At 38.9% G+C, this 21,918-nt stretch overlaps 1 protein-coding gene across 3 annotated transcripts in view; it reads right to left on the bottom strand.

Annotated features, from left to right (window-relative positions):
* Positions 1–21,918, bottom strand: part of Nell1 (neural EGFL like 1) — a 951,197-nt gene that overhangs the window by 12,658 nt on the left and 916,621 nt on the right. For all 3 annotated transcript variants that reach the window (XM_060367221.1, XM_060367220.1, XM_060367223.1), the window contains one exon: positions 9,097–9,290. In XM_060367221.1, the coding sequence (XP_060223204.1) occupies positions 9,097–9,290 (194 nt within the window). The remainder of the gene's footprint in view (positions 1–9,096; positions 9,291–21,918) is intronic.

The raw sequence follows: 21,918 nt of genomic DNA, 5'->3' as shown, positions 1-21,918 counted from the left end.
TTCTTATTCTTTGGCTTCAGCTGCCTCTGCATCAACTCAACTCTACTGCCATGTACTCAATGGATTGACTCCCAACTGACTAGACTCAAATGCACTCAATTCCACTTAAGTGAACTGACTGAACTGACGTGAACAGCCAGGAAGTGAACTGCCACTGCACTTCTCAACCGACTCCCCACTGATTGCCAATTGGCTCACCTCAACTCTACTCCCAGAACCCCTCTGACTTCCCCTGCACTCTCTTAAATAGCCTCTCTTTCCTGTACTGTTCTCACAGCAGTTATGCATATCCTATTCTGTCAAATCTTTCTCTGATTTCTCACTTTCTGTCCCTCCATTAGATGTAATTGTTTGAGATGAAAGGTGTGTACTGAGGGTGTGTCTATATTTCTGACAGAGGGATTAAAGGTGTGTATTCCAGCCGGAGGGGTTAAAGGTGTGAGGCATGTCTGCATCCAAGTTGGACCACACAAACCTTGGTCTTGGATGTCATCCCCTATCCATAGCAGCCATGCTGCTGGATTAAAATCCCCATACAAAGTGCCTTACAAAGATCAAACAGTGCAGCAGCATCTCTAAGCCTCCAACCAAGTCCTAGAGTTTCAAAGAGAAGTTTCTTCCACAAGGAAGTCTTCCGGCCACTTGAAGAGCTTACGATCAGTTGTCACTTTCCTCCATGAAGCAGTTCACCAAATTACAGACACATTAAAGTTTCAGGAATGCTAGTGCTGAACACTTGGTTATAAAGCACTGAAGGCCAATGGCACTGAACATTAAGACTGTGTTCTTGCAGCACGTCCACTATCTGTTCATCAAATTAGTGTCACATCTCCATTGACAGAGAAGCCGAAGTGTGAGACCTGTGGCTACCTTTTATGGCTACACTTATTTTTGTTAAACATTTACTTTTATTAAAAAAATAATTGGGTGATATTCCTGTGGAGGCAAGAAGAGCTAAAGCTACAGGTCATTATAAACCTCCCTGTTTTGGTGGTGGAAACAGCTGGGATCCTCTGGAAGATCAATGGAGTCATCTCTCATCATCTTCCTATGGTTGCTTTTTTGAGTATTTATACAACAAAATTTTAGAGATAGAAGATAATTTAAAGGACTAAAGCCCATCTTCACTGTAACAACCAAACCTAAAAGCTAAAAAGAGTGCACTTGAGGCTATCCATCCTTGGGAACTCCGAGTATGGAAGGTATTCAGGGTACATGTCTATGTGTTTATCTTGTTATCTCTCTGCTGACTTTAGTCACTCTTCCTTGAAATCACAGGCCTAGTATTCTTTTATAATATTTCAATCTTCAATTCTTAGAAGTCTCTGTTCATTGAGTTATTCCTTCAGGGAAGACATCTCTGATTCCTCAACCTGTTCCTATCATTTGTATATTTCCACTACACCACAGCTTTGGTGGCTCCCTCCTTCAAGCTTTGATTGTTCTGCAGGATCCTCACCATCTTTATCAGTCAAAAACTAAACATTTATCTTATACTCCAGTTATGTAAGTTGTTTACCTGTATATTTAATACGGATGACCCATAGGAGAGAAATTTATGCCTTTAATTCTCAAGTCAGGTAACTCAAGTAAGTCTCACTCTGGCTTAACTCTCAGTATGCTTTCTCTAATGCAGCCTACTTTGCTTTCTTTTTTGCTTATTTCACAGTGTTGACTGATATTGCGCTTAATGAAGACCAAACCCTCATTAAACCCTGCCTATCTCCTGTGGCCAGTAGATTGGGCAGATGTGTTTTTAAATGCATGTTTCTTTTCATTCTGTTAGATCCATCTCATCTCCTCTGCTTGTCACAGCTTTTACCACATACCGTATCTGTCATCTACCATGAATCCTGTAGCCTCACAGTTAAAGACATCTGTAAGCCAAATGGACCTGCCCAGGAGATCTTAATCTGTTTCATCCACAAAAATGGACAGTAGGGTAAGTTCAGTGGAAGCCAAAGTGGAAAGCCTTAAAAGCACTATATTCCTTACAGAGTGGGAGGAAGATGTTGGCTACTTTTGTATCATAAAAAGGAGATTTTACCAGAATTGTATGTATTGTGTCTACTATAAAATGATAAGAGAGTACTGTTATAAGATATCAAGAGATGAAACACACACAGATACTTGCATAGACATTAATTTTATAAAAACATAGACCTTCTATAAGTATGTGCATATATGTGTATAGAGAGAGACTGAGATATACAAAACAAATACACATGGGGGGAAAAGAGAGAGAATGAATGAATGAATCTAGAGGTGAGAGAGAATGAATAAATCTAGAGGTGACCAGGTGAATTGAACTAGATGTTTTTCATAGCCTAGCATTGATGCGTACAGACCCTATGTATCTTCCAACAAGTCCTTTGCTTATTGTCTTATATTATGATTCCCTTCACCTTTACTAACTAGTATGTCACAATAAATTTTGTATAATTATGTCATCTCTCTTGTTTCAATGCTAGAAATGGACACTAGGGACACACACACCAGGCAAGCACTTTGCCACTCAGCTGTATCCTCCACCTCCATCAACTTAATTTCTGTAGTAATATATTTTATTTCCCAGATATTGAAGGTCTAAGCTTCAGAATCCACATGAGTTTGCCATATGCTTTAGACCAGCGTGAAGCAAAACTATAAATTATTTTCACAGATTACTGTATTTCTTGCCATGAGATTCAATCCCACCTACTAGTTAAGAGAATGAATAGAAATAAGTGGATAGCCTTCAGGGTTAGTGCAGAATAAAGCAATTTCACATCTCATCAATTATGTGAAAATGCCAATGAGGCCCCTCTTAGCTTCTATTAGGTTTCAGAACAATGACAATGTTCCTGTTGGCTTTGAATTACTGAGCAACTGTAAGGAAAAAAAAATCATTTTTTTTTTTATAATGGAAATGCCAAAGGTGGCTTCATTAATTCAGCTAGAATGTGATTATAAAGGCTTATTCACAGAGTACAATCACACTGGACACCAAGTGTGAGTGAGAATAGGGCCCATTATTAGCAAGCCATCTTCCTTGCTTGGGTCTGTGGGCTGTTCCCAGAGCCTGACTCATGTCCAGCTAAGATGATGACCCCAGTTTCACTGAGGTATCAAAGCTGAATTCCCATTCTCCTGCTCAGAACTTCAGTGTTTCCATGCAATTTTATAATGAAAGTTCAGCCGTGCACAATTAATAGGAATTACAATATTTAAATTAATTATGGATTTTTCTAAAGAAGGGAAATTCACACTGATAGAAAAAATTTTAAGCATATTATACTGTGTAAAAATTAGGTTTTACATTTTGGATTACACATTTAATTACTGAACCACTGAAAGACTGATCTACTCACACAAGACTGCACAATTCACACTCATGTCATTGTCTTTGAAACTATTAAATTGAGAAGTTGGATTTACATGAAATCCACACATAGTCACTGAAAAAAAATATAAACTAGCAGTTAGCAAGTTGATGGCCCAGTCCACATTTAGTGTCTGCCTAATAAAGTCTCATGGAACACAAAGTTCCGACCCAGTTACACAGAACCTGAGGCTGATTTCACAGCACAGGGGTGAGTCTGAGTATTTGTGACAGTGCTCACAGTTCACAGTGCTTGTTAAGTTGTGCTTAATGAAAATGTCTGCTAATTCCTAACATAAACTATAAAATTAGGACTATTACTCTAGATCTAGCAATTGTACTTTCTCACAAACTGATCAGACTATGATATCTAACACCTTTTCAGTTATTGATTTTGATATTAAGTTATAGCTCAGCCAACCAAATTAACCCCCTTTAAGCACGGGGGACACAAGTATCTTCAGTGTCACATTTACAAAAAGTACACAAGAGATCCATGGAGGGGAAATGACATTCCAATGTGGAAAAAATAATAACAGACCATATACCAGATGCCCCAAACAGACTTCTATGAATGATTTTTCTCTAAGCTGTATTTTTGTATCAGAGGAATGTTGTGGGATAGGTAAATAAGATTTCTGCCAGAACAGACTGAAAGACTCCTAGACACTTTTTCTTAGAATGTAGTTCTCAACACCAAGGTAGTAATATATCCTGGGAACTAGTTAGAATGGCAAGTTTGTGGGCAACACCCCATGTCTACTGCTACAGAAACTTAAGCCCCAAAAATCTGGATCATGAGTTAAAACAAGACCCCCAAGGGACTATGAAGAAGGAGAAAGCTCCTGAAACACAAATGGAGAAATGGCAGATGCAACTGGTGTGGGCCCTCATGTTATAGCCCACCATCTCTGGTAAAGAGAAAGCAGGGCTCATTACATCACAACAAGAGAACCAGACCACCAGGCCAGGAAGGTAGAAAGATACAAGTGATTTGGGTTTCTACATCTGCTCTTAAAATAACCCTCATCACCCCAGAAAAAAATTGCAACCAATGGAAATGTAATGCAATTGGAAGCAAAACAACTTAAAAGTTTACCTAAAGAAACAGACCCCAGCCAGATCCAACATACCCTTCTCCAGGATCTAGCTGGGTGAATGTGCCCGAGGGGAACTACTCGCTATCTCCACCCTTTGCATCTAGCTGAAGCCACTCTTCCCATGTCCCAGGTAGTCTGCCTACCTGGCTTGTGTTCTGCCAGCCTCTAGGCTTAAACCAGAACCTACCTACCCATAAACCACAAGCCTTAACCAAGCCATACCCAGCTTCTTCTTCCAGCCATATCTTGTACAACTTTATCCAGGATCTAGCCTGTTGAGTTAACCTGATCCACCCACCCCTCCATGCAACTTATCAGAACCCCAGGTAAGTCCCCTGTGTCCACCTGACTTCATTCTATCTAAACCGTGTCCAACATCTATGTCCAATCTGACCTGCCCATTTCAGCCATAGCCCTCATCTCCAGATCGCATTAAAAATACAAACAATATGAAAGATCAAGGGTATATCACCCCTACAAGTATTATAAAACTGTTTGCCAATAAGAATTACTTAGAGCACAATGACTTGGAGGAATTTAAAGAGACCAAATAAATAGCTCAATAAACTTAAAGAGAATAAAAATATAAGCTGGATAAAAATGGTTAAAGACAATCCAGGATTTGAAAATAAAATTTTAAACAAGAGATGGAAACGTTAAGGAAGAATCAAGCTGAAATGAAGATGCAATTGAAAAACAAATTAACCATATAGAAAACTCTTTCTGCCTTGCAGGTAGAAAGAATCATGGGGAAGATGGGCTATCAGGACATGAAGATAACACAGAAGATCTAGATGAAATTAGCAAAAAACTATAAAGAAAAAACACAGGAAAGGGACATATAGGAAATGTGGGAAATCATTAAAAGACCAAACTTTCAAATAAGAGAAACAGATGGGGGAGAAGAGTCCTAAGTTTATGACATAGACCAGACCATTAATGATATCATAGAAAAAAAACTTACCCAAACTAAGGAAAGACACACCCAAACATATACAAGAAGCATACTGGACAATAAATAGTCAAGAACAGAAAGAAATATCCCCACAGCATATCATAGTTAGAACACTTAAATATATAGAACAAAGAATATTGAAAGTTGCAAGAGAAAAAAAAATGTAAGTCACATATAAATGAAAAACTATCATAACAGCTGATTTCTCAATAGAAAATATGAGTGCTAAGAAGACATAGAACAATGTTTTCTAAATCATAAAAGACCATAAGGGCTAACCTAGAGTAATATGCCCAACAAAACTATACAACATAATTGTAGGAGAAAGAAAAACTTTCCATAACATAAACAGACTAAAAAAAAATTGGATCTGACAAATCTAAAGAAAACACAGGAAGCAATATTGTGTGCTGAAGAGAAAAATTAGGCTGTAGAAAGTAGTACAAAGCCATAATTATTAGAACACAAAGTACCACTGAGAACCCAAAGGACAGCACAATGGCTTCAATCAACACATACTTTTAAATAATAAGTCAAGTATTAATGGCCACAATTATCCAATCATATCCAATCAAAAGACACAAACTTACTGAATAGATCAGGAAACAAAATCAATCTATTTGTTGAATGTAAGAAACACATGTTAGCTTTAAAGATAGATGCTACCTTAGAGTCAAAGGATAGGCATAATTATCCCAAAGAGGACTGGGAAACAAGTAAGCACCACTAGCCTGGTGTCTGATAAAACAGACTTCTTTTTTTTCTTCTTTTTTATTTTTATTAATTACAGTTTATTCACTTTGTATCCCCCTGTAGTGCCCTCTCTCCTTCCCTCCCAATCCCACATTCCTTACCCCTTCTCCACCCAAGTCCCTCCCCAAGTCCATTGATAGGGGAGGACCTCCTCTCCTTCCTTCTGATTCCAGTCTGTCAGGTCTCATCAAAAGTAGCTGCATTGTCTTTCTCTGTGGCCTGGTAAGGCTGCTTTCCCCCTGAGGGGGAGGTAATCAAAGAGCAGGCCAATCAGTTCATGTCAGAGACAGCCCCTGTTCCCCTTACTATAGAACCCACTTGGACACTGAACTGCCATGGGCTACACCTTTGCAGGGGTTCTAGGTTATCTCCATGAATGGTCCTTGGTTGGAGTATCAGTCTCAGACTTCTAACTAAAACTATTTAGAAGACATAAGGAGGGGCACTTCATTCTAATCAAAGGAACAGCTAACTACAAAGATATTACTATTCTAAACATATAAATACCACATTATGGTACAACCAATTTTATTAAAAGCTGTATTACTGGATTTAAAGACACAGATTAACAATAACACAATAATATCTGGTGATTTCAGTACTCCACTTTCTTCAATGGACAGGTCAATTAAACATCAGCATTAAATAATATTCTCTTGCTAAAATGCTCAATTCCTATCCAGAAAGTCAAAGAGTATGGACATCAGAAGAAGGAGAAAAGAGGAAACAAGTCAGAAGCCTGACACAGAGGACCTCTGAAAGGCTCTGCCCTGCAGACTATCAATGCAGATGCTGAGACTTATGGTCAACCTTTGGGCAGAGTGCAGGGAATCTTAGGAAAGAAGTGGGAAACAGTAAGATCTGGAGAGGACAGGAACTCCATAAGGAGAGCAACAGAACCAAAAAAATCTGAGCACAGGGGTCTTTCCTGAGACTGCTATTCCCACCAAGGACTATGCATGGAGATAACCTAAGACCCCTGCACAGATGTAGCCCATGGCAGTTCAGTATCCAAGTGGGTTCCATTGTAATAGGAACAGGGACTGCCTCTGACATGAACTGATTGGCCTGCTCTTTAATTACCTCCTCCTGAGGAGGAAGCAGCATTACCAGGCCACAGAAGAAGACAATGCAGCCACTCCTGATGAGACCTAATTGACTAGGATCAGAAGGAAGGAAAAGAAGACCTCCCCTATCAGTGGACTTGGGGAGGGGCATGCATGCAGAGGGTGGAGGAAGGGAGAGATTGGGATGGGAGGAGGGAGAGAACCACAGGGGGGATACAAGGTGAGTAAAGTGTAATTAATAAAGAAAAAAAGAGGGTGAAGAAGCAGAAAAACGGGCTCCTGGATTGTTAGTGCAGTGAAGGAAGCCTGGGCAAACATACATCTTGGCTGGATCCCCAAGTTTACCACTGACTTAAATATAGCTAAAAATATAGCTGAAAGTTTCACCTAGAAACTCTTGTTCTTTGCTTCAACACCACCTGCTTCAAGACTGCATTTCATAGCCTTCATTAGGCTGCTGGTAATTTTGTATCCATGTACAATACTTCTGAGCTGAGTGTTTGAGCTCCCTGAAGCTGGAGTGACCATTCACCTCACTGGCTTTTAATACACCAATCTGAATCCTCTAAAGAGAAAAGAATGAACTTTGTGACAAGGGGATCCAAAGATCCAGGATACCATCTAAATATTGTATAAATGTGTAAGCACAAGACGAGACACCAGAATCTTGAGAAAGATATGAGTTACTTGATTCACTAGATGTATTTTCTTCATTATTCGAAGCTGTGTTCACATGAAATATGATGCTGGTTTCTAACTATGTGCTATTTGGAACATAGCTTAGTACAGGGTGCTCAATAAATGGGAAAAATGAATATTAATTTGTATTATAGAACTAGGTTTAAGTGGAAAGGGAGGGGGAAACAAGGTGCCATGATTAAGAACACAGTGATGTATCTGTTCCAAGTAGACATCTGGGCTCTGTCGTAGTATGGCTAGGTATCAATTCAGAAGATGAATCACATGGGCTTCCCAGGTTTATTCATGTTCTGTTTCTGGAAAAACGCAAAAATTTAGCAGGAGACCTGGCTTCCTAAGAGGCTACTAAGCAAATGATGTTTCTTGTTTTCTATTCCTATAAAGTCAAAGATTACAGTAAAGTAAGAACAAATGAAGATAAATTGGCAAAATCAACAAAAGAGGAAAGAAAGCACAAGGAAATCAAGCACTCTAGCAGGCCCATTTCGTAAAGCAATGAGTAACTCTGCACTGAGCATTCAACTTACTTTCCTGCTACTTCATCTAAGAAGTTAAGTTAGGACTTAACCTAACTCTCGCAATGGTGAGAACAAAGACATTGGTTACAAAGGAGTATCAACACTGCCCTCACTATTTGTCCAGGATAAGTCCACCCATTAATGTCTGACTGGGGCACGAATGGCCTGTGAGCCTGGCTTTTCTGAATGATGTTCCCACATGAAATGAGTTGGAGAGAGAGAGAGAAAGAGAGATCTCATAAGTGATCATTTTTGATGGAAATTCTGAATCACCAAGCCTGTATTAGCATAGAATGCAGGTTTAGCAAAACTCTCACCTCACCCTGACCAACAAGGCACTGTGGCTCTCAATGCAAGAACCACCCTTGACGGCTCTGCCCAGCTTCTCCTGATTGAGTAGTCTCTTCTCCAGGCTGCAACCCACTTGCCAAAAAAAAAAAAAAAAAAAAAAAAAAAAAGCAAAGTAAATTCAAAACTAGTGTGCTAGTCAGCATCATCAGTTGGCTATATTGCACATTAGAATATAGAGACCCTTTTGAAAAGTAAGGGAACTGGGGGTACAAAGTCGGAGAGAAACCTGTGGTGGGCAGAAGAGCAGAGAGCGAAGAACTGCCGCACCTCTCGCTGCGCCTGTCAGCCGTACCTGGCAGGAGCAGACTGAGCACCTGTCTTCTCTCAGAATCCACACTTGTCCATTGTGCTTCAGTCCTCCTTCGTGGGGACAGTCACCAGAGCAGGAGGGCCCGGAGGGACACAGGCAATCAAAACCTCCCGCTAAGTTGATGCAGGCAGAGTCGTTCCAACAGGTGTGAGTCCTTAAGGCACATTCGTCAATGTCTGTAAGAAACACATCACAGAAGTTCAAAATCCAGCCAAGGGAACCCAGGAAACACCAATAACACACAGTAACATTAAGCAACAGTATGGTGGGTTTACCTCGTGTTAGGCGCTTTGCCAAGCTTTCATAAACATTTGCTCATTTACTCTGCAAGGCAAATGTTCTGGGTAGGTGAATCACAGCGCTAAGGCTCATGGAGTTAGACAGCATGCCCACTGCCAGCTATCCAGTGGCTGCTATGAGGTAAATCTATAGCTGCTCAACAAGTTTAAAATATTCACTTGTATCTCTATGCTCTTATAGCAGCCATTGATTTTATTAATTCATCAATTATAGGATATACCCTTTGGAGCCTAACTCTTGTAGAAAAATGTGCATAAGCCACAGGACAGAAACAAGTGGGTAATTAGAACAACTCTAACACAGTCCAACTCCCCTAGTCCCTGATGCCAGGGCTTTAAAAGAAGTGGGTGCACGATTCTTAGTTGGTAACTTACTAAATATTAAAATATTTAACACCCCAATGGTCAAAGGAATGTTGGGTCTCACCAAATTGTCAAAGCTACAGCAGGTATGGCTTGAATGCTGATAAAGACAAGTGTATTGAAGGTGGTATTCACTGACAACATAATAGGGAAAGCAGACACGGCCAGGCACTCCACCTGACAATTCAAACTCAAGTGACCGCAATGTCTCAAACACACTCTGTCTAGTCCCACTTGAGCCCTTTCCTGACAGCCCAACTTGAAAGGCAGCCAGTGTTGCCTTTAAATGGCTACTTTTAAAGAAATGTATTCATTAAATTTAGATGAAATATATTATCCAGAAACTTCTGCTCCTTGGTACTGATGTCATACGAAGAAAATTGTACTTGGCCTTTCTTTCTATGTACATTTAAGATTTATTGGAAAGCACTTGTCATTTGTCTTTCAAAATCTTCTCCCTTGGCTAATCTCTAGCTGTGTCTACAAATACCCTTCAGATGATGAAAATCTACTGTGTACAAGGTTATTGGCACAACACATGTAACTGATATCACATGTAATGCAAGAGAACATGCAAGATGCTGCTATCATGAAGTTGATGGAACAGAACACATGACTTGGACACCCATAGACAGGCTATTGATCATTAGGCTGGACTTGTGTAGGAGGGTAGAACGTTAGAATAGTGCCATCCCATCTGAATCCCATGCTAATATCTGTGTGAAGTTGTTCTTCATTAGGATAAAAGCATCAACACTCCTCAGACATGCTTCTTGAAGGAATTAAATCAGAGGCCCCCAGCTAGACAATGTGCAGAGAGCGAGATATTTCGGAATACTCAGCCCATAATGAAATTTTTTGTATCAAACTACTCCCCTCAGAGATGCTGGAGCTATAGGAAAGAGAAGTTAGAAAGCTTGTAAGAGCCAGAGGGATGGATGACCCAAAGAAAACGGTGTTTTCTAGACACAGCAGGAAAGATGCACATATGAACTCAGATTTGCTGTGGCAGCATGCACAGTGCCTGCACAGGTTCAAGCTGGAGACACAGTACTGAGATGGAGAAGTGGACACAGAGTCCCAAACCTAACCAAGAAGCTATTTGTATTGATAGCTGCTGGGATAGGAAAATCAGCTTTCTGCAGTAGAGTGTCACTGGGTATATCAACACAAAACAAACTTTATGATTTTTTTTTAAAGGGATTTTGTTTCATTTTGGTTGGTACTTTTTATATTGGTATTTTGTTCATTTTGAGGTTTGTTTTTGCAGAAGTTTATTTTATTTTTTTTAAAGAGAGAAAAACAACAAAATTGGGTGGGTAGGAAGATGGGAAAGATCTAGGAGAAGTTGGAGGATGGAAAATGCACGACCATATATACATATAATTTTGAAAATCTTATATTCTAATTTTAAAGCCAAAGCAGCAATTTTTACTGTTATATACATTCAGTGTATATACATTCACAAATATGTATAGTTTGCTGGGTTTGAAAAGATCAGGTGAGGTTAGAGCAACACAGCCTGCATTCTGGATGAAGTCCAAGAATGTGGAGGCGAGGGAAGCCACCATGTGAGTGACCTTCCCAAGAGTGGGCCTGTGTGTATTTGTACATATATAGACCATGAATATACTGACAGTTCCTGCTTTTCAAGGCTATTTGAGTGAGTTATACTATTTTGATCACAAGACAGGAAGTTAGCTTTAGTTTTTAGAGGGGGAAACTGAGGTACAGGTAGGTAGGTGATTGGTACATGCTGCAGCAGGGAGTGCTTCCTGAGGGTTCTGTTAGCCTGTGTCAGCTCAAGAGCTGGAGTGTACAGCAGTATTCTGTGGATTCTATTTACTTTCCACAACTTAAATTTGAGACTCTAAGATTAATTTTCAAACATTATATCTTATACAGATCCCCTGAGTACTTTTAGTTGACATTCTGAGTATAAAATGATGCAATTATCCCAAGTGTGTTGGAGTTTTGAAGCAATTATGACTTGAAAATAATGGGAAATCTATGACCTGTATTCTCTTCCCGACTGCAGGGACCATATTGCTATAAAACAGATTCATGGCAACAATACAAGAAGACATTAAGTAGTTTTGATGCTATATTTCTGTGACACTGGAGGGTTGAACTTGCAGTCTTGTCCATGCTACATAGGTACCTTCTAAATGAGCTCCATCCCCAGACCTCCTTTTATTTTTTATTTTGAGACAGTGTCTCCTGACATTGCCTATCCTAGCCTTGGACTCATTCAGGAACCCAGGCTAACCTTAAATGTGCAATCCTCTTAATAGTCCTCCAGAGTATCTGAGATTGTAGGCCTGCACCACTAGGCCCACATAACAATTATTTCTAGAACCTATTTCCTTCTAAGATATATGTTCTCTTTTTGTTCTACCAACTAAAGTCTCAGGGAAACCATTTAGTTAATAAACAATGATTGAAAGCCATGGAAAGGATAAAAAATTCAATGCCTGGATTCTAACTCAGCATAACAGGGCCTCACTCATCTCAGAAGTATGTTTCATAATATTCTTAGGCCAGACCATTGCCAGCATATTGTGTAGTGTGGCTATTCTTTCTCCATCCCTTTTTATCTCTCATTCTTATGTCATCTGACTACTCCCAACCAAAGTCAGCACTGAGGGAAGAAGTTAGTAGATCCTAGTAGCAATCCTAGTTTTTCTTTTAAGTCAGTGCTTACCATGACCCAATCTCCTCACCTGTGAGAGCATATTCCCATGGACATTTTCTGTACCCCGGAACCCCTTTACCATTTACACAAATATTCTTACCCAACCTTGACTCATATAAAAACAAAACTATAGATGACTTAATAAAAAACAATGTTTATTTCTTGATATAATACATGTGTACATTGAAAAGACATTTTAATCCCTACACTCTCGGTTGATTAGCTCAAATGATGATGCTAGTTTGCAGTACTGTCTTACTCTTCTGAATTCTCATTGTAATGATAGCAGAATATGAGTTAGTATTGGGATGTGCCTTGATTTGGAACAACACAAAAGGGAAAAACTTGTGTTACTCTCTAGTTACTCTGAAATTATGTTTAAAATGTGTTTATAACTATCTCATAATAACTTTAACCTAGGAAATAGATAGTTGGATACACAAGTATATAAATAAATGATAGATTGATACATATAGACAGATAGATAGACATGCATGCGTACACATATTCATACATAAATACACATACAGATGTATAGATCAATAGATGATAGATGATGAGAGGTAGGTGAAAGATACACAGACATATAGATAGATAACTAGTTGGTAGATAATAGATAAAAAGTAGGTAGATGAGATACAATAGTTATGCAGATAAAAATATAGACAATAGGTATTAAGATAGGTAGGTAATAATAGTTAAATAGATATTATCTATAAAACCAAACTTGTGCAGCTCCTGTCCTCTCCAGGTTCCACTATTCCCCCATGCCCTTTTTCATAGGATTCCCTGCACTCTGCCAAAAGTCTGGTTAAGAGTCTCAGTATCTGCTTTGATACACTGATTCTTGTAGAATCTTTCAGTGGCCCTCTGTGATAGGCTCCTGTCCTGTTTCCCATTTTCTCCTTCTTCCAATGTCCATCCCATTTGTCTTTCTGAGTGAGGATTGATCATCTTCCCCAGGGACCTCCTTCTTGCTTAGCTTCTTTAGGTGAAAACACTTTTTTCTTGTTATATTACTTTTTGTATTACTTATTATATTACTACTTCTTTAGATGGGGAAGTGTGTTACAATAATCAATTAATAATAATGTATGAATTCTCCCTCAAATCCCTTCAGTCCTCTGTAATCTGTAAGAAACATCATCCTCCTTCACGTACCAGACAGTAACTGCTGACTTCACTTCTGCTTTGCACACAACTCTATTCTTTGCTTTTTCTAATTTTATTACCTATTTGGTAATTTTATAGAATGAGTTTTGATTACATTCACCCCCTCTCAATCTTTTCCTCCTTCCATACCCACTCAATTTTGTGTATGTTCTTTTTAGGTTACTAGCTAGGGAGAGGACTTCATGTTCTTGTCCCCTCTCTATCGTAAGGTTTTGTCCAACTTGAGCTTGCACACATTTTGTGCATGCTGTTATAACCACTGTGGCTTCAAAGGGCACCTTTCATATTGTGTACCGAAAATATCATTTTTTTCTTTTAGTTGTCCACTGACTCTGGCTCTTACACACATTCTATGCACTCTTCTGAACTGATCCTGAAGTCTTGGGAGGAAGCGGTGTGATACATTTGTCCCGTTTAGGGATGAGCATTCTGCAGTCTGTAATTCTCGACGCTTTGCCCATTTGGGGTCTCTGTGTTAACTAGCAAACATAAAAAGAGGATTTTTTTTTTCTGATGACGGTTGACAAATGCCGTAATCAGTGGTTACACCAATAAGTCATTAGAAGTTGGTTTAGTATTGTGCCTCATTAGCAGAATAACCACACTAGATCTCCCCTGGCAACTCTGACTTGCCTATACATATGTCCTTGGCCCTAATATCAGCACTACATGTGAGATTTATTTTTGTGGGTCCGTCTTTAAATCCAATCAGAAAGTGGCTGGTTCTTCCCATAATATTCACTTCATTGTTGCACTATGTCTTGCCACGCAGGTCACTGTTGTATACCCCAAGGTTCGCATTCACAGCTGGATACGATTAATGACTCCTTTTCCCTGCAGTAACATGCACATCGCCTCCCACCATTATGAAACTAGCCAATAGAGATGAAGATTCAAGATGAGTACCAGCTTGCTTTTTCTGTGATTCAAGTATACGCTGTCTTCAGTAATAGTGGTCTTATCATCAAGTTCTGGACGCAACTAATGTCCGGGATAATAGTATCGTATGTTTGGGGCCCTAGAGTACCTTTCCAACAGCTCCAAAAGAGATAAGCCACTTCTGGCACCAAACTCTTTATTTTTTATCCTGTGAAGTCTCTTAAAGACATTGTTGCCTCATTATCAGTGACTCCATTTTAACTTTTTTTTTTTTTTTTGGCATTCTTTTTTTTTAAATTATTTTTTTATTATTATTATTTTATCAGTTACATTTTATTAACGTGTCCCGATCCCTCATTCCCTCCCAGTCCCTCCCTCCCTCCCTCATCTCCACTGTGCCCCTTTCCAAGTCCACTGATAGGGGGGACCTCCTCCCCATTCATCTGATCCTGTTTTATCAGGTATCTTCAGGACTGGCTGCAAAGCCCTCCTCTGTGGCCTAACAGGACTGCTCCTCCCTTCGGGGGTGGGGAGACCAAAGAGCCAGTCATTGAGTTCCTGTTAGAAATAGTCCTAGTTCCCCTCGCTTTGGGAAACCAATTGGTTACTGAGCTACCACAGGCTACATCTGAGTGGAGGTTCTAGGTCATATCCATACATGGTCCTTGGTTGAATGTCAGTCTCAGAAAAGACCCTGTGCCCAGATATATTTGGTCCTTGTGGAGCTCCTATTCTTTCCCCATCAGACTAACTCCCCTTCTTTCTTATGATTCCCTGTACTCTGCCAAAGGTTTGGTCATGAGTCTTTGCTTTGAAAACACTGCTAGTTAGCGTCTTTCAGATGCGCTCAGTAGACTCCTGTCATACGTTCAATGCACATCCCATCTGTCTGTATGTTCAAGTACACAAAAGGGACACTTGCTCAACCATGTTTATAGCAGCTCTATTTGTAATAGCCAGAACCTGGAAACAACCCAGATATCAATCAACGGAGGAATGGGTACAGAAATTGTGGTATTTTTATACAATGGAATACTACTCAGCAATCAAAAAGGAGGAAATCATGAAATTTGCAGGCAAATGGTGGGATCTAGAAAAGATCATTCTGAGTGAAATATCCCAGAAGGAGAAAGACAAACATGGGATATACTCACTTATATAGACCTATAAGATATGATAAACATAATGAAATCTATACACCTAAAAAAGATAATCAATTGAGCGGACATGGGGTAAGATGATCAATCCCCATTTTAACTGTTTTTATAAATGTGCTATAAATATATTAGGGCGCTTTTACAGTAATAGGCTTCCATCTGAATTTTTTCAAATGCCTTTAGTTTTATTTGTTATTCTCTGCAGAAGTAAATAATAGAGCTCTGACCTTATAACTCATTCTGAATTGTATTATTATTTCAATTTATTGTTTCATCACAGATGTGAATATCATATTTTTATTAAAGTAAATCCCACTTCATATCAACTCGTCTGATTGTTCTCATCCATTTTTTTCTTTCAAATTCATGAACTCTTTTTAAACCTAATGAATCCACTCAATGCTATTATAATGAGCATGGATGTAAGGCCATCTATTGGAGTATGGAGTTAGGGCCAGGGGTCACATCCAAAGAAGCAAACTGACGCTTCCCCAGCAGCCACTAACTGATGTGCCCATCACTGTGGACAGTGAGTTCACTGAGGACAGAGCTTGGATTTTATTGCTTACTCTTCCCAATGACCCAAATGATAGAGTACATTGTAAGAAATCTAAATATTTATATAACTTCATATAATACATAGATTCATGAAATTTACAGAAAACACTATTTACACAGCCTATAATGACAAAATTTTGTTTTTGGAGTGTTCATGAAGCACAAGGAGTAATCAGTACTTTTGCTCTTGCAGAAAACATTTCTTACTGAATTATAATCTAAGAAATCTTTGATTCTAATGTAAAGTAGAATAAACATATAAAAGAGTAATCACAGAAATGGAAAAACAAAAAAAAAAACAAAAGCCCATCTACAAAAATAATTTTTTGTATCTTTTTTTTTTTTTTTTAGGAAAAGGACAGAGGGAACCACTTAATAAATCTCCCCAGAAATTGTCTAGAAATATAATTTCAACCAGTCTATTTCTCTCTCTAAACTAATCTCCAAATTGGCAGTTAATTTATACCCCCAAAATGATAGCTTATTCTTTGGCTATTTCAAATTTATAATATTGCAAACACATTAGCAATCTTTTCCTTCCACAAAAAAAAAAGTGAGCATAATGACAAGGATACCTATTTCCACAGCAAAAACAAGGTGTAAAACCCAAATCTTCTCTGCCGAATAGAAGAAGGATTTCAAAGTCAATAAGGACTGTGTTGCCTACAGAGTTCTGTGTAATTGCTTTACTTATGACACAGAAACCTAATTCTACTTCTACGCAATTTAACAGATTTATGGAAAGCCAGATGTTAGCAATTACGGAAAGCAACATTATTCATATTCTTGGTAACACAGACCTGTTTGCTCTGCACAAAGCCAGTTTAATCTGTTACACATATCCCAAGGCATCCCAAAGGAAGAGGCACCCAATTTACATATTGCAATTATTGTTCTCTGCTGAGCAAATGCAAAGATACCCTCCCAGGAGACATCTCCAAATCATCACCTAGCCCGATGAGACAATGTAACAAAAACCAACCAAAGCATTTTATACTCAAATCCATAGTTGCTTTGTTTTTCTCACTGTAAATACTGGTTTTCTGTGATTTCCTTGTGTTTCTTCTGATAGGTTTATTATTTAAACAGTCAATGCTTGAATAAGACTCTTCTCAATAAGATTCCATGGCTCAGCCTGCATTAGAAGTAATTTTCTCAGTGATATTTTCCCAAATTCTGAAAGTTGTGATTACCGTCCTCAATTTTACTCTAAGAGAAATCTAGTGGCACATTGTTTGTTTGATTCCTTCTTTGATTTGAGGGTGTGAGGTTACTTGGGCATGGGAAAAAATATACTTCGGAGATGTTTATATCAGGCGCAATCAAACCATTCTCAAATTAGCCCCAAATAATTTCCCTACTCCTTGGGGAGAAAAAAAAAATGGCTCCGCAGGAGTCTTAATGCCATAAAAACTATAAAGGTGCTTGCCTTAGGAGCTGAAAATACTACAGGTCGATTTCAGAATCCAACAAAAACAGCTTTCCTAAGGGTGAGTACCAGTTAGGCCAAGAAAATGAACTGTTTCATTACCCCCTATTTCTTCTTCTTGAATAACTTTTGTAGCAGATCAGATTCAAAACAGGTAATGTATCAGAAAAGGAAATGCAAATGGGGTTTGAACACCCTGCTGTGCGGTTCTGACGTGGAAACCACTACCCGACATTAGTGGTTCAGAAATGAGAACAGAGCTTGTGGGGGGCGGGTATTAGACAGACAAGATAGAGCAGGGGTGCCTCCTCATAGCTGCAGTGGTATTACTTCTTTCCGGCAGAAAGATTATGGGATAAGGCACATATACTACACATCAGCAGAATGATTGTGATAAAATGCAGAGAAAGATGAGGTCTCTTGCAACTTGCAAAGCAAAGGGCTTAGAGACTATTAAACTGCAGGTAGCTCCAGGCACTAGTATAAGGCTCCATGGCTATGCAACCTTGTAGTCAGTCTTACCACATTTAGCTAGAAGGTCTGCTTTAGAGCACAGACTATTAAGGATGAGACTGACATACATAACACATTGGAAGTTATCACCAAGCACAGCAAGGAGCTGGGATCATTTTACTTTCACAGAGCATAAGATATGTAGCTGAAGGGAATAAATGGGACATGCCTTCCTTATGTGCCAGGATGCATGTCATTGGAAGTTTCCAGTGTTCAACCAGGGTCACCTTTGCAGTCTCTTTCTTAGCCCTCTTCAGAAGACTCTTTCAATAAGGAAAGCAATATGGTCCGCATTCACTATTCCTGCACGTAGTCCCTTGATCTTAACTCTTGCTGTTGACAACTAAAAACTGCCTCAAATTATTCACCATTGTTGTCTCCTGCATGGGTGCAAGCCTTGAGGGAACTTGTCTACCTATCTGAGGTTCTGAGGCTCCTCATGACAACTTATTGCAAAACCATCCCCTAGACTTAGCAACTATTGAAATGTTGTTATGAGAATTTTATTAGAGAGCTTTCATAAAATTTCTGAGGTTTAGTATTTTTTTAATCAGTCAATTTTTTTAATTATTCACTTTACCATGTTTATCCATTACTGTGTTGGGCTACTCCTTATGGAAGGAGATAGAATGGAGAAGGGAGGCACATACAGTCTCACAGGTAAGGATGTTAATATCTCCTGGTTTCAAATTTTCATTTATCCTAAAGTCCCAACTCTGGTCTATTTTCTTCCTTCCCACTGATGGGTGATAACACACTCAGAAAAAGCTAAACTTGAGGAAGTTTCAGGAAATCTGATACAAGTGAGTCACTTGCCTCCGTCCCATCTCTGAAATTTACTTGTGTGACTCTGGAAAATGTTCAACTGTGAGCTTCAGTCATACTTCACCAGCTATGGACAGAAATGTATGTCAGGACAATTTGATAATTTAATTAAACATAATGAAGTGCCCTCCTACAACTATGACTTAAAGATGCTGACCTTCCATTATTGTTCCTGATCCTTTTCCTCTTTTACACTTTGTCACTCAGGTCATCTCTTCCTATGAATCCCACTCTCCCACCTCTCAAAGCTAGACTGAATCTGCACCCAAGTCCAGCTCTCTTACTGTGTAGCCAGCACATTCTTTCCTTTTTGTCAAGGTATACCATTAGAATTCTGAAGTCTCACACAAGCTCACAAGTTAGTACTACTATCCAGCAAGATCCAGAAATATCAGCACCCCAGGTTCTCTGTAACCTTTTATCTATAAGCCTTGCACTAAGGTTAAGTGATGGACACACTTTTCTGACACTCCATGAACTAGGCAAGGTTGTTGGCTACTCTTATTTACAGAATACGCAGTTTGGGCATTATACTGCAGATGGAGAAAATAGTTCATCCAGCTGGGAAAACAAGAGTTGGTAAGGGCAGAGCAGCATTCCAACACAGCCCATTCACTGTTGTCTGCTGTGAACAAGTCCTACCTCTGGACAAAGTGATCAAGCCTATTTAAAGTATACCATACAAAAAAGCCCAGGGCCAGATGGTTTCAGCACTGAATTCTACCAGACCTTCAAAGAAGAGCTAACACCAATATTCTTCAAACTATTCCACAAGATAGAAACAGAAGGAACACTACCAAACTCATTCTATGAAGCCACAGTCACCTTGGTACCTAAACCTCACAAAGACCCAACAAAGAAAGAGAATTTCAGGCCAATCTCCCTCATGAACATTGATGCAAAAATACTCAACAAAATACTTGCAAACTGAATCCAAGAACACATCAAAGACATCATCCATTATGACCAAGTAGGCTTCATCCCAGGCGTGCAGGGGTGGTTCAATATATGGAAATCCATCAATGTGATCTACCACATAAACAAACTGAAGGAGAAAAACCACATGATCATCTCCTTAGATGCTGGAAAGGCATTTGACAAGCCTATTTAAAATCAATAGAATTCTGACCAGTGGATAGAGTGAATAGAAAAATCTATTAACATTGGAATCCTTGCTATCTGAAAAAAGATTTTAGCACCTACAGAAGCTACATTATGATGCCAAAAGTGTTAGATATATGTGTTTTCATGTATCTGCTCATGAGTGGGAGATATATTGTTTTCTGTTATAAAGACAGCCTAACACACACCCAACACACAAAGGACATCAGGACAGTCATTGTATTATCTTGAATCTTTACCAAAATTTCACTTTGAGGAAAAGACTTACTCTTTCCTGAATTCCAGTTTTATATGGCTTCCATCTACTTTATGCTTTCACATTCTTTCTACCATCCATGCCCACTCAGATTTTCTTTGTGTCTATCACAGCATGTTCTTGAGAGCCTTTTGTGTGCTAAGAAATGTATGGATAATCATACTTGAATATGGTTGACCTGCATTGACAGGAACCCTTGAAATTGTTTCTCAGCTTCTTAACTGAGATCAGGTATTGAAGAAGCATTTGGCCTTTGGTGGCCTGCTTTCTTTCTAGCAAAAAAGGGAGTTAGCTATGCATCATGCTTCTCAAGGTCTTGTCCACTTACAATATTATGATTACTTTCATCTCTGTGGGACTGAGTTTATCAGTCAAACATTAAAAGATTCAGAACAACACATGAAAAGCAGATGTAAATAGAGGAAAGAATCCATAATAAAAGGATTCCCCAGACTTTGGTTTATCTGGACATAATGGCTCATTTGTATAATCCTTGCAGTTGGTAGACTGAGGCAAGGGGACTACTATTAGCATTAGAAAGACTGTTTCTTAAATGAAAACAGTAACAACAAAAACAAAGATAATTCAGCAGTGTCCTTGAACCTTTAACATTTAGTGAAACAATTCCAGTCTTTTCTCTTGAGTATTTGCAAGCAAAGTGCCAAAGAGAGGACACATGCTTTTTTCAAGTCTACATTATGTCAGTAGCAAAGTCATCTTTAATGACAAATACGTACAGGGAATCAGGCAATGTGAACCCAAACTAATCCCTGATCTGATGGATCATTCTTTGAAGCATGCTGTCAGATGAGGGATTATTTCTTTTCTTCCCTGTGACAACAAAAATGCCTTAGACACAGAATGCTACAAAGTCGCTTTATAGGAATTGCCCTGTAATTTACACAGAAGGTAAAGGACATAAATATATCACCACTGGAAAGTTTCTAAAGAATGGGCTCAACCTGACTAACAGCAGGACTAGTTTAGAGTGGCCTTGGAATCACAGGCTGCTGCTGTTCCCCCCAACAATCTGTCCACTGGGGTCTTTAACTTCTCCCGGGAAGTCAAGGATCCTCTAAATTTTCCATCCTAGCATAACATTCAGGACACTGTTCAAGATAGAAATTTGGAATGGCATCCCAAGAAAGGAAGTTTTTGGTGAAAAGTCTAGAAAGAAAGTAGATAAAATCTCAAACAACTTCTAATGGTTTTGCTTGAAGGATTTCATCTCTTTAGATAAGTTTTTCTCTATTTCTATTTCTTCTCTTGTAGATCATCTGAGTTGATCAAAACAGCTCTTAGAATGCCTTTTGTAGTGAAAAGGTTATTGTCTGGAAAGATCCAGAAGACTTTAGTAGGGAAATGGGAAATATAAGCACAAAGGTGGATATTTGAGCCCACTTTGTAGATGTTTTGGGAGTCTTTAATTTCTGGTTTATTTTGACACCTGTTATCCTAATGTATTCAAAATTTTATGGCCCCAAACTAAAGTTGTTTCCTAAGAAAGCAAAGGAAGCCAAGTGTTCCATCCCTGA

This window comes from Meriones unguiculatus, chromosome 14 (genome assembly GCF_030254825.1).
Source record: "Meriones unguiculatus strain TT.TT164.6M chromosome 14, Bangor_MerUng_6.1, whole genome shotgun sequence".
Taxonomy (NCBI): domain Eukaryota; kingdom Metazoa; phylum Chordata; class Mammalia; order Rodentia; family Muridae; genus Meriones; species Meriones unguiculatus.
This window is presented reverse-complemented; position numbering and strand designations above follow the sequence as displayed.